The sequence below is a fragment of the Orycteropus afer genome, unplaced genomic scaffold (assembly GCF_000298275.1).
Source record: "Orycteropus afer afer isolate SDZICR_OR568_19922 unplaced genomic scaffold, OryAfe1.0 scaffold00542, whole genome shotgun sequence".
Lineage (NCBI taxonomy): Eukaryota > Metazoa > Chordata > Mammalia > Tubulidentata > Orycteropodidae > Orycteropus > Orycteropus afer.
The window spans coordinates 1,252,041-1,267,033 of record NW_006922129.1 but is presented as its reverse complement, the minus strand read 5'-3'; the positions used below and the strand labels follow the sequence as shown (position 1 = coordinate 1,267,033).

Here is a 14,993-nt window from a genome sequence, read left to right as displayed (position 1 = left end):
AGAGAGAGAGAGAGAGAGAGAGTGTGTGGGGTGCCCACGTGCTGGGGCGGAGGGGGAAACAATGAAGCCTTTGGTGATTATGCAGGATCCACCCCCCAGTTTCCCAGTGTGTCCCCTCTGCGGGCTGGATCCGGGTGGCTGCTTGGGGGCGGGGCGAGGGACCCTGAATGGGCCCCTTGTCTTGGGGCTGGGTGTGAGCCAGGCTCCCCGGGCACACCGTGCCCTCGCCAGGCCTGGCTGGCCGCCGTGGCTTCCACCCTCAGTTGGCTGAGGACAGGCCCTGTGGTGAGCAGGCCCCTCCCTGTGGGCTCCAGTCCCAGGACCTCCCTGCCTAGGTGGCAGTAGAAGCAGGTAGGGCGAAGGGCGCCATCTAGTGGAGAAGGGGAGGAAAGCCTTAGAAGGAAGGGGCAGAAGGGCCCTCACCCCCAAGACTGGAGGGAACCGAGGCAAAGCTGGACTCCTGGCGAAGGACCTGTATGGATTTCCTGTCCATACCTCGCTAGATTTAGGACCTGGGCCAGGTTCTTTGGTTTTTCGGAATCTCGGATTCGGACAATGATACAATGACGCTGACGATATCTATCATGAAGGGCTGTTGTGGGAATTACATGACATGATATGGGGAAATGTCTACCACATAACAGACACTCAGTAATCTGGGAAGGAAGGGTGAAGGGCATAAAGGATTGGCTTCCTGGGTCCTGAAGGGCCCTTGGGGGTTGAGGTCGAGGCCCGGTGAGCTCTCACAATGGTCTAGAACCCTCCCTCCCTCTGGGTTCTCATCCACTTGGACTCCGCTCGCTGTTCCGAGGAGTGAGGAAAGGCCTAGGATGGGTCACTGGGGGAAGCTCTCTCCTGGATCCCCCATGCCTTTCTTCACTGCTATACTTGAAGTTCCTCAGTTCCTACGAGACCCCTTGGGTGACAGCTTGTACCACCTGCTGGCGCTGCCCCCACTTTGAGTCATCACATCAGCAGAGATGGCCATGGTCGTGAGGTTCTTCCGATGGGTTTGGCGGAAGGTGTCTTGCTGGGTGAGTTTCAGAGACTCCCTTGTCCTCATGACATGCTGGGATGAGGTGCTGGTCACTGACCCCTGGGTCATGGCTGGAGTCCCCCACCTGGCCTCCCCCGCCCTCCTCCTATGACCAAACAAAACAGGGAGGGGGATAGGGACAGTCAGGCAGGGTATTGAGGGGGAGGAGGCCATGAAACTCACTCCCTCATCCCAAGTCTCTCTGTGTCTTCCTTTCTGTTGACTGGTGTCTCTGCTCTTCATATCTTGGTTCTTAGATTTTGTCCTGGAGAAACAAAGCTAAGGCATCCATCCTGGAACACCCTGACTCCAAGAAGAATGTGTTGAAAATGATGGAGAAGCCCCCCAAAACGGCTGAGCCTTTAAAGATGACTGAGACCCCCAAAGAAGTCCAGCCAACTAAAGAGGCTGAGCCTCCCAAAATAGATGAGTTCCCCAAGGTTATTGAGTCTACTGAGGTGAATGAGTTCCTCAAGATGGATGAGATCCTCAAGATGGATGAGCCCCTCAAGGTATCTGAGACCTGTGTGCTGGCCAACACAACAGGTGGGCCGGAGCTGGGCCATAGGGGCCGATCCTTGCTGCGGCTGCCTCAGACGGCCGTCCGGTCTGTCTCCACACTCATGGTCTCGGCTCTGCAGAGCGGCTGGAGAATGTGCTCCTGGAAGGTCAGCACCGTCCCCCTTGTTCCCAACACCGTCCCCCTTGTTCCCAACAGTCCCCAACACTCAGTCCTCCCTCCATTCACTTGTTCAACAGTTAGTTCCTGGGTCTCTGCCAAGAGCCAACCACTGAGACAGGCACCAAGGATACGACAATGAATGAGAGTTACCTAGTCTTAGGGGGCTACAGACAAGATAACAGACATTGTTGGTTCGGTGTCATAGAATGTGACATGGGAGGTCCAGGGGGCTGTGGGAGCCCCGAGGGAGAGTGTTTCATCCAGACCTGGAAAGTCAGGGGAAGTTTCCTTAACAGAAGAGAGAGTGGAGCTGAGACCAGAAAGAGTTAGCCTGGCAAGAGGCGTGGGTGGAGTGGGGAGGGAGGCGCTGTTCATGAAAAGAGAAAAGCAGATACGTGTATGCATGTGCACACGTGTGTGTGCAGGGGCTGGCCCAAGGCGTATGGGTGGGAGTGGAAGCAGTCCTGGAACCAAGGGCGCTTATACAAAGCAGGGTGGGTAGGCCAAGTTACGGAGTTGACCCTATGAGCAGTGGGAGCCCTGGAAAACATCTGAGCAGAGGAGGGAAGGACCAGATTTTGATTTTGAAAGCTCACCTGTACTCCTGCCTTGCTGATGGGGATGTAAAATGGTGCCTTTGCCTTGAAACACTGTGACAACAGCTTGCTAGTATCTTATAAAACTCCACATGCAACTGCTATACAACTCAGCCACTTTACTCTGGGGCCTTCATCTCAGAGAAATGAAAATTTATCTTTACACAAAAATCTGTACACAAATGTTCTTAGCAGCTTTATTCGTAATCACCAAAACCAACCCACATGTCCCTCAAGATGATGAGTGGGTGAATGGTTAAACTGTGGTCCATGCAAACTGCCAATAAAAAGGAACTGCTGATACATACAGCAACTTGGGTGAATCTCAAGGGGATTACCCTGAATGAAAACAGCCAATCCCAAAAGATTACACACTATATGATTCTATTTATAGAACATTCTTGAAATGTCAAAATTATAGAAATGGCGAACGAGGGCTGGGTGGCCGGGTATGATTATAAAAGGGACAACAGGCTCCTGTGACTTGACTCCATATCTTGACCCTTGTGGTTGGATACATGAACCTGCACACGGAATACAATTGCATAGAATTAAACAGGCACAAATAAGTGCAAGTAAAACTGGGAAATCGGAATAAGATCAGTGGGTTGTGTCCATTTCCATGTCCTAATATTGTACTATAGGAGCTCTGGTAGCATAGTGCCTAAGGCATTTGACTGCTAACCAGAAGGCTGGCGGTTCAAACTCACCAGCCGCTCCTCAGAAGGAAGGTTGGGCAATCTACTTCCGTAGTGATACTGCCTCGGAAACCCAAGGAGGGATTGCTATGAGTCAGGTCTGACTCGACGGTACATAACAACAACAACAACAACAATATTGTACTATATGGTTTTGCAAGATTTTGCCATTGGGGAAAGCTGGGTAAAATTTATACAGAATCTCTGCATTATTTCTTAAGATGCATATGACTCTGCAATGGTATCGGAATAAAAAGTTTCATTTAAATGTCAAGGTCACTACCTAATCAATTTATTTAATATTAATGCATTAAATTAAAACAAACAAAAAAGCTTAACCTGGCTGCTGTATGGAGGAGACCAGAAGGGAACATGAGGAGAGGCAGTGAGATCCATTGGAGGCTGTTGCTGTCCAGGTTAGGACATAAGGGTGACCAAGACCGGAGGAGCGACATCAGGCAGAACAGGTTATGGGTCTGAGCGGTATTTAAGAGGTGGGATTGATGGGCCTGGTGATTGATTAGATGGGGTGATGGGAGAAGGAGAGAGAGACAAACCAGGGTAGGCTGGAGCCGTTCCCTGGGGTGGAGATTGAAGGATGAGGAAGAGAGCGACCTTAGGGCATTGGGATGAGATGACTTGAGGTGCTGGGGGGGCATCTCTGTGGAGATAAACAGGCCTGGAGTCCGGAGAGAGCTCATGGTGTCATTTTCTCCTTCACTGGAACTTACTCTCCATGAAGTCCTGAGCAGGAACTCAAAGGTGAGTGAGACATGGTCCCTGTTTTCCAGGAGTTTGCAGTCTAGTGCAGAAAGCAGACGAGTTCATGGAACAAACAGTGTATGAGATGTGGCATGACAGGAAAAATATGAGTGTTGAGGCCTCCTAATGCAGTCTGGAAGGCTTCCTGGAGGAGACAGTGCCTGAACTGAGTGTGATGGAGGAGGTGGAATCAGACAGGCCCTTTGCTGTTTACCTGTAGGTCATTCCACCCAGTGGTTTCTTCCCAGACTAAGCTACTTACATGTACACTCTCATCTTCTGTCTTCTTTATAGTCATCTGTGAGTTCTACCTCAGTTTCCTCCCAAATGAGGACCGGGTCCCCTTTGGAGTCGCCAGAAGCTGAGCTGCTGCGGGAGGTGTACCTGGTGCTGTGGGTCATTCGGAAACAACTGAGGGAGCTGGCCCACAGGCAGGAGCGGCACAGGCGACGGCGCCACACTTGGAACCACGCAGGCCCCAAACCTGACCCCATTCAGGCCCCGAAACAGGATGCCCAAAGTCCCCTCTAGGGGCCATCCCAGCTCCTCAGAAAGCCCTCACCTCCCTCTCAGGTGAGGTTGATAGGAGGGGTCAGTGCAGCGGGCCAAGAAATGTGGGTGAGAAGTTTTGATGTCTCCTCTGATCAAGCCAGGTCCGGGGTCCCACACACTCCCCTTCATTACTTTATTCAATTTGTAAAGAATTATCAAAACATTGGGAAATAAATATCAGCTATTTCTGAGTAGATCTAGAGTATGTTTGTGGTTGGCCAGTGGTAATGAGGGGAGGTCGGGTGGGTCCGGGAATGGGACGGGGAGGGGCACCTCAGGTGGGGACCCAATTTTGTGGGAGTAGCCTGTGGGCCTGTGGAAGGGGAGGGATAAACAGGTCCCAGCTCTGGGTTCCCCGACATTTCCAGGGGCCTGAATTTCCTTTGGCAACAATGGCAGGCCAGTAACTGTAGCGGTACACACACAAAACAAACCAGTTGCCTGGAGTAGATTAGGACTCATGGCAGTCCATGTGTGTCAGGATTGAACTGTGTTCCACAGGGTTTTTAATGGCTGGTTTTTTGCTGGCTGGTAGTAGACAGCCAGGCCTTTCTTTGGGGTGCCTCTGTTGTGGACTCCAGCCACCAACCTTTTGGCTAGTACCACCAGCATCCTTATAGGAGGACCTGTAGTAGGTCCCAACAAGCTCTTTTGACACAGTGCTTAAAGCACTCAGCCACTAACCCAAAGGTCAGCAGTTCGAACCCACCAGCTGTCCTGCTTCCTAAAGATTTATAGCCTTGGAAACCCTATGGGGCAGTTCTACTCTGCCCTTTAGGGTCACTATGAGTCACAATCTACTAGATGGCAGTGGGTTTGGTTTAGTTTATTAGGTCCTGAGCCAGCAGCTCTCCGGTCAATCTTGCAAGAAAGGTAGGGTCACTGGGGCCTAAGAAAGTTTATGTGACTTACCTAAGGCCCTGCAGCTAATCAGATCATGGAAACTGCCAGCCCCCAATAGCCAGCCCATTGCTTTGTGTCTCCCGTGCTCTAGGGCTTGGTCTTGTCAAGGATAAAAGAGACTAAAAATACATTTCAGGGTCGCCTGCCTGGAGAGGTGTATGTTATGAAGGAACTCAGATTCTGCCGGGCCACGTCCCTTCCGAGAGAGTTCTAAAACTACACCTCCCAGGGCTCCCAGCGGCGACGCTGCGCTGCGCACGGAGACGGTCTACAGGCTGGGGGGCGGGGATTCGGCTGCCCCCACCCACCGGTAGGCGGGTACCGGGCCTCGAGCGCCGCTAGACAAACTGCGGGAAGAGAACCCGTGGCGATTCGGAGGGGGTTGGGAAGTGGGCAAAACAGGACTGTGGCGCCGCTTGTGTTCTCTGCGGTTTACCCTGTGCTCCTGCTGGGCCACGGAGGGTGCAGAGGTGGCTCCCCAAGAAAAAGTATTAATATTTACGAGAATTTCACTGACAGCAGAATTGGGGGATTCGACAGTTCACAGGGCTTAGAGGTGGTGGGGGTAGGCAAGGAGAAAGGGTTGCAGCAAGGACCCGAGCCTAAGGGGCTGGAGGCAGGGTAGCAGAGGAGGCGGGGTAGTGGACAGGGCACAAAATTGTGAGCAGTAGGCAGCGGGGTGCTCAAGGGAGTTAGGCAGAAATGCCAGTTTATTACCTGTCTGCCCCTCAATTCTTGGTGGTGGTGGTTATGTGCTGTCGAGTTTCCCCGACTCATGGCGACCCCTCCTTGGGCCCAGTCTTCCTTCCAAGGAGTGGCTGGTGGGTTTGAACCACCAGCCTTCTGGTTAGCAGTCAAATCCCTTAGGTGCTATGCTACCAGAGCTCCTGAATACTTATAACCACACTAATACCACCCGCCATAGTTTTTTTTTTTATTTTTTAAAGGAGCCTTGGTGGCACACTGGTTAAGCGCACAGCTGCCATAGGAAAGCTTGGAGGTCTGAATCTTGACTCCACCAACAGGTCGGTGGAAGAAAGATGAGGCAGTCTGCTTCCATAAAGATTCCAGCCTTGGAAACCCTATGGGGAAGTTCTACTCTGTCCTACAGGGTTGCTATTAGTTGGAGTCCACTTGAAGGCACACAACGACGTGACTGTGTTTATGTCTTATTCTGTGTCATTCTCAAGAGTTTTATGATGCAGTAGTGCTTTCATGTTTCAGAGGAAAACACTGAGGGACAGAGATCATGTTCTAGTTCACACAAGGCATGTTACCTAGGAGGCGTTCCATCGAGGAATGGAGTGGCTTCATTGGGAATCAGTTCTGGGTTTAGCCTAAAGTCAAAGCCTGTTTTCAGGGGAGGCAATAGAACAGACTGATGTACAGTGACTCTTTCTGGAGATTTCAATTGCTGATTATTCATCATGTCCCCATTATGTGCCAGAAACTATCCTGGGACTGAACAATGTTGGAGCAGTATGTGTCCCAGGAAGCCGTGAGGTGTAATGGGTCCCAGGAATTTTGAATGGTGCCTCATCAGAGGTCCAGGGTCAGCCCCTCCAAGTCCTTAGAGACCGTTCCTCTCCCTCTGGGGGCCTAAGGTTTCAGTGAGATGAGGACCTGGTAGTGTGAAGGTTGGGGCCCCTGGTAAACAGGCTTGCAAGTAGCTACAGGCCCGGGAGCCAATCCTGGCTTAAGACTGTGGGCTTGCAGAATATTGCTCTCCTTTTCTTTGGCTTCTTGAGAGTGGGAAGGGGGGAGAAGGGAGAAGGTGAGTTCAGCCAAGGGAGCCGCTGGCACATACCATCCCCTCGCTTCTTCCCCAGGCCTGCCTGGAGTCCTGTCTGGGCTTGGCCTGGAGTGGGCAGGGAACCTTCTGGGAGAGGAGACAGTGGGGTAGAGGAAGAAGGAAGGCCAGTAGAATTTCCTTTCTTGGAGGTCTGTGTTCTGACACACGCAGCAGCCTTCTTTCGCCCACATTCTAAGTAATTCAGCCCAGAGCCCTGGAGGATTGTGGTGAGACCTGAGGAGGAACTTCCCAGTCGGGAGGAAGAAGCATGCGGGATCTCCCGTGGTGGAGATTCAGGGAGCGGGGAATGAATACCCACCCCAGCTCTCTGCTGGTAGGAAGCATCCGGGGAGAGGACTGAGTGACCCCTGGCCAAAAAAAAAAAGAATAAACCTACCTCTTGATGACAGTGTTGGGGGAAAAAAAAAAAAAAATCATACTTTGGACGTTGTAAGGAGCTCTGGTGGCGCAGTGCCTAAGGCATTTGACTACTAACCAGAAAGTTGGCAGTTCCAACCTACCAGTTCCTTTGCAGAAGGAAGATGAGGCAATCTACTTCCATTAAGATTTACCGCCTTGGAAACCCAATGGGAGTCAGTATGAGTTGGGTTGGGTTGGGTTTGGGTTTGGGATGCCATCCTCTTCCCTCCCCATCAGACCCCAGGCACTCCTCTTCTCTCAAGGCTGCCTGACTTCATAAGGCGAAAGTGGTAGGGCTATGGGTAGACCTAGCTGAGAAGGGTCCTTCTTTATTCTTAAAGACCACCCACCCTATTAGAGAGGGGGCCCTGGGAGTGTGGGGTGCAAGCTGAGAGTGCTGGTCCCAGAGCCCCTCGCTTCTCCCTAGTCCCACCCCACCTCCTCCTCCTCCAGTAATTATCAGATTCCTGAAAATTGTTCTCTTTTCTCTTGCTTCTTCCCTGGGACCCCTACGATCCACTGACCACACAGCAAAACATCACTCTCCTGCTTAAACCCTCTGCCGTAGTGATCTAAGTGCTAGTAATCTCAATTATCTAGTATTGTTATAAAAGAAATACCACAAGGGGGTGGCTTTAATGAACAAATTTAGTTTCTCACAGTTTAGGGGGCTAGACGTCAGAATTCAGAGTGCCGGCTGTCTTTCTGTTGGGTCTGGAGGAAGGTCCTCATTTCTTTTGTGTCTGCCCCTGGGTGAACTTCATGGGGCTTGCCAGCTCTCGTTCCCCCCTCTATGTCTCTCAATTGCTTGTTTAATCTCTTTTATATCTCAAAAGATTGACTTAAAACAAGCTCTACACTAATCCTGCCTTATTAACACAACAAAGACAAATATCATTGCCACATGGGATTATAACCACAGGCATAGAGTTTAGGATTTGCAACACATATTTTTTGGGGACCTAGTTCAATCCATAACACCCTCCAGTAGCTTCCCATTGTCTTGGGAAAAAGATCCAGTTTGTTCCCTTTGTCTAAAATGCTCCTTGCCAGCCTGGATTCTGCTCAAATGTCACTACTTCTTCATGGCTAAAGATCAAGAGAAACCCATATGTGTGCTGTTCTGTTCCCTAGTGCCGCTCTGACAAGAATATACCACAAATGGGAGGCCTTAACAAGCAGGAGTTCATTCTTACAATTTGGAGGCTTTAAGTCCAAGTTCAAAGTGCCAGGCTCTGGGGGCTGGGTGAAAGCCCCTCAGCTTTGGGCTTCAGCTCTGCTTCCTGCTCCTGGCCCACTGGAGCTAGAGACGTTTCTTCACTCAGACAGCTGCTGGCTGCTGAGGCTGGAAGCCCCAAGGGTGACAAGTAAAAAGGCACAGTCCCGATGTTACCAAACCACATTGCAGGCCATTAATTTAAGTCTATTGTAAGTCCCAAGGTCGGCACAGCATGGCAGGCTACTGAACAACTTCACGGCTACATGCAGGGTCCAAGCGTGCCATAGGGTAGAGACCATTTACAAAGCTGTTTCTTATATACAGGAAGCAAACCACATGCCCAAAGACAGCTACTCAGCTGCTCCCAGTAGATTCCACCATGGAGTTGATTACCAATCTTATCATGGGGAGTATTACATCCAGCTGCCCAGCCACTCAACCAAGTCCAGCCAAGTTGATACACAAACTGAACTACCATACATGCTGTCCTCTATTTCTCACCCTGCTTTATTTTTTTTATAGTCTTGTTGTTGTTGTTAGGTGTGGTCGAGTCAGCTGACTCACAGTGACCCTGGACAACAGAACAAACGCTGCCCGGTCGTGTGCCAGGCTCACAGTCCTTGCTATACTTGAGCCCTTCGTTGCAGCCTTTGTGTCAATCCATCTCATTGAGGACTTCCCCTTCTTCACTGATGCTCGACTTTACCACCACTCATCTGTCAGTTTGTCGTACTGTGGTGGCTTGTGTGTTGCTGTGAGGCTGGGGGCTATGCCACCGGTATTTCAAATACTAGCAGGCTTACCATGGTGGACAGGTTTCAGCAGAGCTTCCAGACTAAGACAGACTCAGAAGAAGGAAGGGGCCATCCACTTCTCAATGAATTGGTCAATGAAAACCTTATGAATAGAGTGAAACACTGTCTGATAAATTACTAGAAAACTTTATAGTATTTCAACTCAAAAAAAAAAAAAAAAAAAACCCTCACTGCCGTCGAATCGGATCCCACTCATAGCGACCCTTCCTTGGGTTTCTGAGGTGCTATCTCTATGGAAGTAGACTGCCCAACCTTCCTTCCGAGGAGTGGCTGGTGGGTTTGAACCGCCAGCCTTCAGGTTGGCAGTCAGATGCCTTAGGCACTATGCTACCAGAGCTCCTTTATAGTACTTAATTATCTGAAATTATCACATTCATTTGTTTATCAGTATTCTTTAGAGGCAGCAGTGAAATGCAGTAGTTCAGAGCATGGGAATCGTTTGACCTAATGTTTCCTGGATGTGTAATCTATTACTGTTTTCTCACCTGCAAACAAGGGGTAGTAGTGGTACCTGTATCATTGGGTTGTCATGGGGAACAGAGGAGGTGATGCTGGCCCAACCTCAGGGCAAATGAAATGTTAGCTGCTGTTGTTACGTTCGTGGTTATTATGGGTTAGGGCTCATGATTACTAGCCCTATGGCCCATGTTGTTGTTGTTGTTGTTATGTGCCGTGGAGTCGGCCTATGGCCCATAGAAGGTGCCAAATGAACTGCAAGGCAAATCCTCCATCCAACCAGCAGTCTTGTGGGGGGAATTCCACTCTGAGAGTGAAAAAGAATGACCATGGGGAGCAAGTAGTAGGAAGAGCACTTGGCAGAGAGTTGAGAGACCTGGTCCTCGTCTCAATATTCCCACCACTTTGCTGCGTGGATTTGAGATGGTTACTTTCTTCCACTGAGCTTACAGTTCCTCAAATAGAATATAGGGTTGAACCATCTGGTCACTCTGCTCTCTGCCAGCTTTCAGGGCCCACAATTTGGGTCCTGTGTTCTATTTGTCCACCGCCTACTCCAGGGTTTGGGGACATACAGTCCCTTCAACGTCCCTCAACCCTTGTTCCTAACAGTGCCAAGCGAGTTGAGCTGCTTGAGGGTCAGAGAAGAAGGGAAAGACCCTCAACAAGATAGTTGGACACAGTGGCAACAATGGGCTCAAGCAAAGCCAGGATTGTGAAGGTGATGAGGGGCAGGACACTTTTTCATTCCGTTGTACGCAGGGAACTATGAGTCGGAGCCAACCCAACAGCACCTGGCAACAACATCAGCTGCTCAACTGTGAGAAAATAAATTTCTGTTAAGGTCATGCATTTGCGGCATTGGTGTTGCAGCAGCCCTAGCTAACTAAGACAGCTTACAATCTTCTCTGTGTGAATCTTTGAACAGTTCCTCTTCCCCCACCCAGATACAGAGTTCCAGTCCTGGAGTCTCGAGCTTCTTCCTATCCGTGTCCCTGGCTCCCTTTCTGTCTCACCCAGTTCATTATTTGAGTCACTGTGAGCTGGGTTCAGGCGGGGACTCTGATTGTGTTGACCCTTCATATGTGGTGGTGTGGTGTTTAAGGCACAACACAGGTGTGCACAGGCATTAAGGCCTTGGCCTTGGAGTTACGCCCAGGCACACAGCTGAGGGGTGCTGTGTATAGCTCTGTGTACATAGATGCACTTGTGGGTATCTGTACTTATATTTCAATTGGTTCCCATTTTCTTCTCGGCCTGACAAGATTGAGATTAATGAGAGGGAAAGAGTGCAGGATTGTAGGTTGACACATTATGGATGCAATTGTGTCCCCCCCCCCAAAAAAAAAATATGTGTAGCATTGTGCCTAAGGCACTTGACTGCTAACCAGAAGGCTGGCGGTTCAAACCCACCAGCCACTCCTCGGAAGGAAGGTGGGGCAATCTACTTCCGTAGTGATACTGCCTCGGAAACCCAAGGAGGGGTTGCTATGAGTTGGGTCCGACTTGACGGCACATTAACAACAACAACAAAATAGGTGTTGGAAATCCTAACCCTTATACCTGTGGATATAATCCCATGTGGGAACAGGGTTTTCTTTGTTATGTTAATGTCTGTGTCGAGTGTGTCTTAAACCAATCACTTTTGAGATATGAGAGGAGAAGATGAGGCACAGAGCAAGAGAACACAAACGGGGAAAAGACACTTCGTGGAGATCTGCAAGGAAAGCTGAAAAGAATGGTAAAGAAGTTAAGACAAGGGTTTTTCCCTAGAGTGGACACAGAGAGCCTTCCTTTAGAGCCCAAAGCCCGAATTTGGTCCTCTAGCTCCACATGAACTGCCAGAAGAACGAACAAATCTGTCCTGGAAGAAGTGCAACTGGAACGCTCCTTAGAAGCAAGAATGGCCAGACTTCATCTCACCCACTTTGGTCATGTTGTCAGAAGGGACCAGTCCCTGGAGAAGGATGTCATAAAGGGGAAGACGCTCAACAAGATGGATTAACACAGTGGTTCTAACGATGGGCTCAAGCACAGCAAGGATTGTGAGGAGGTTTGTGAGGAGGTTTGTGAGGAGGTTTGTGAGGTTTGTGAGGAGGTTTGTGAGGAGGTTTGTGAGGAGGTTTGTGAGGACGGTGTAGGACAGGACAGGGTTTCATTCTGTTGTACATATATATGGTCACTACGAGTCGCAGCCAATTCGACAGCACCTAACAACACAACAGCTCCTTAACTAAGACAAAATAAGTTTGTGTTAAAGCTACCCATGTGTGGCATTGCTGTTACAACAGCATAGCTAAGACGGCATCTGAGGGAAAAAGTTACAATAGTTGTCAAATGGGGTATTAGTCTCTAGGACCGCTGCTGAGGGCGCAGGGAGCTGAGTTAGTCTCTTGTCTGCACCTGACCCTCCAAGATATATCCGTGGTTTACCAGGGCTAGGGGCCACAGGGAGGCAGGGATGGGGGGCCTGGTTGAAGGGAGCTCCTATGGGGCTAGAGTTTTTCCAAGGGCCTGGGAGGGCCACACATCTGGAAGCAGGCATTTCCGGTGGCTTTGTGCTGGGTCCTTTGTTCCCTGCCTGTCTTCCCCTTGCCCCAGCCTGGGGTGCTGTGCTCACCTGCCCCACACCTGTCTGCACACCTAATCGGGCATGCTGATGTCTGTCTCCTTGGTGAAGCTGTGGTCTGGCCTCGGCCTGTCCCCACCCCACCCCACCCCACCCCCAGTGCCTCCTGGGTGAGTGGCTGCAGGACAGGTTTTTGAAGGCGGGGCTTGGTCTTTTGTGTTGACAGAGGAGTCTGTGTATTGGCCCTACAGGGAGGTGGCAGAACTGGCTTGCCCAAATCTGGGACAGGCGAGGGTGTAACAAAGCGGATCTGGAACGTGGGAGGGGCCAACACCACCCTTCTCTTGCTTTCTCTCTCCCCTAATTTTAAGAACTAGTTGTTCTTCCTTGACTATATGCTTTGCCTGTTTTCCTAGAGACTCACAGGGTTTAATACAGAGTTTAAGAGGCTGCATTCTGGAGCCAGCTTGCCAGAGGTTTTAAATCCTGGCTCTACCACTTATTAGGTCTATGGCCTTGGGCAAGTTACGAGCCTCTCTGTGCCTCTGTTGCCTCACTTGTAAAATATAGCTGATGTAGGACTGTTGTGAAGATTTCATAAATTAATGCATGGAAGGTACTTAGAATAGGGCCTGGTACATAGTATGCACTATATTCATCTTTACGAGCTCTGGTGGCATAGTGCCTAAGGCATTTGACTGCTAACCAGAAGGCTGGAGGTTCAAACCCACCACCAGCTCCTCAGAAGGAAGGTTGGGCAATCTACTTCCGTAGTGATACCACCTCAGAAACCTAAGGAGGGGTTGCTATGAGTCGGAATCAAATTGATGGCAGTGAGGTGTTGTTTTTTTTTTAAATTCATGTTCGCTTTTACTGTCATTTCTTACTGATATCTAGAAGCTCTTTATATATCAGGGAAATTAGCCAGTAAAAACCTATGCTGTGATGAACATGGGTGTGCATATGTCTGTTCCTGTCCTATCTCTCACCTCTTTAGGATATATTCCTACTAATGGAATTGCTAGTTCAAATTGGATTTTTATTTTCAATTTTTTAAGGAAACACCACACCATTTTCCACAATGGTTGTACCATTTTACAGTCCCACCAGCAGTGTATGAGAGCTCCAATCTCTCCACTACCTTGCCAGCATTTGTTATTTTCTATCTTGTTGAACTTTGCAAGTAGCGATTGGGGTCTTAAAAGCTTTCGAGCAGCCATCTAAAATGCAGCTAATGGTCTCCTCTCACCTGAAGTGAAGAAGAATGAAGAAAACCAAGGGCATTTGGAAACAATCAGCCCTAGAATATGATGGACCTCGAGACCAGAAGAACTAGATGGTGCCCAGCTATCAATGCCAACCACTCGGGAAGGGATCAAAACTGGAGATCCTGGATAGAGTGGGAGGAAAAATGTGGAGCAAAATTCAAAAACACAATTAATGACCAGAATTACTGGATGGATGGAGTCTGGTGGGACCCCCAGGACTATGGCCCTGGGGTACACTTTGGGCCTGGGATAAAACTCACTCCCAAGGGCTGGCTCTCAGCCCAACAGTAGTAAGATGTACATGCAGAACACCCAACCCAGGGCGATGCACCGACCTACTCTATGGAGACACACCCCATGGAGCAATCGGCCATGGGGCATCAGAGGAGTGGCATTCACGTGGAGGGAAAGCTGGACAGACAGGAGTGCATAACTAAGAAAGGCACAGGGAGGCGGGTGTCACTGGGAAGGGAGAGAAGGAGAGTGGGTTAGGGTTGGAGATGGTAATTGGGGAGTGAAACCAAATGTACATGAACTGTGGAATGTAAAACAAATTCTGCTCTGTAAATGTGTACCCAAAGCACAACAAAAACAAAACAAAAGCTCTATGAATCACAGTTGCATGATCCACCACCAATCATGGAGATGGCACGAGCGTACAGGCCCAGTCGGCATTTCATTCTGTTGTGCGTCAGATCACTGAGTCGGGACCTGACCTGACAGCAGATAAGAACAGCATGTATTGAGATTAGGTGGAAATATTTAATGAAGTTAGTCCTCTCTTTTTTTTTTTTTTACTTTGAGATAATTTAGGATTCATGCGGTAGTCAGAAATAAAGAGATACTGTACACCCTTTCTTTGTTTTCTACAGTGACAACATCTTGCAAACCTGTATTATAATATTACAACCAACCAAACCAAACTCACTGCCATGGAGTCAATTCCAACTCATAGTGACTCCCATTGGGTTTCCATGGTGGTAAATCTTTATGGAAGTAGATTGCACCATCTTCCTTCTGTGGAGTAGCTGGGGGGCATCGAACCACCAACCTTCTGGTTAGCAGTCAAATGCCTTCGGCACTGTGCCACCAGAGCTCCTTAATATCACAACCAGGAAGTTGATATTGATACAATCCACAGACCTTTTTCAGATTATACCAGTTTTACATGCACTTATTCATGTGTGTTTGTGTGTGTGTGTATTCAGTGCTATGCATTTTTTGT

General features: G+C 49.4%; 1 protein-coding gene across 1 annotated transcript; it reads left to right on the top strand.

Annotated features, from left to right (window-relative positions):
* The first annotated feature begins 980 nt into the window (after positions 1-980).
* On the top strand, positions 981-4,305 carry CUNH7orf61 (chromosome unknown C7orf61 homolog). Its single transcript, XM_042782971.1, has 3 exons — positions 981-1,034; positions 1,294-1,704; positions 4,069-4,305. Exons 1-3 carry the CDS (start codon positions 981-983, stop codon positions 4,303-4,305), a joined length of 702 nt encoding a protein of 233 aa, XP_042638905.1.
* Positions 4,306-14,993: the final 10,688 nt, after the last annotated feature.

What these genes read in the sequence shown, in the direction of transcription:
- CUNH7orf61 (XM_042782971.1), top strand. Translation starts at nt 981, where the DNA reads ATGGCCATGGTCGTGAGGTTCTTCCGATGGGTTTGGCGGAAGGTGTCT. An exon ending in GGCGGAAGGTGTCTTGCTGG is followed by an intron (nt 1,035 to 1,293) that starts GTGAGTTTCAGA and finishes CTTGGTTCTTAG; the next exon opens with ATTTTGTCCTGGAGAAACAA. An exon ending in GGAGAATGTGCTCCTGGAAG is followed by an intron (nt 1,705 to 4,068) that starts GTCAGCACCGTC and finishes TCTTCTTTATAG; the next exon opens with TCATCTGTGAGTTCTACCTC.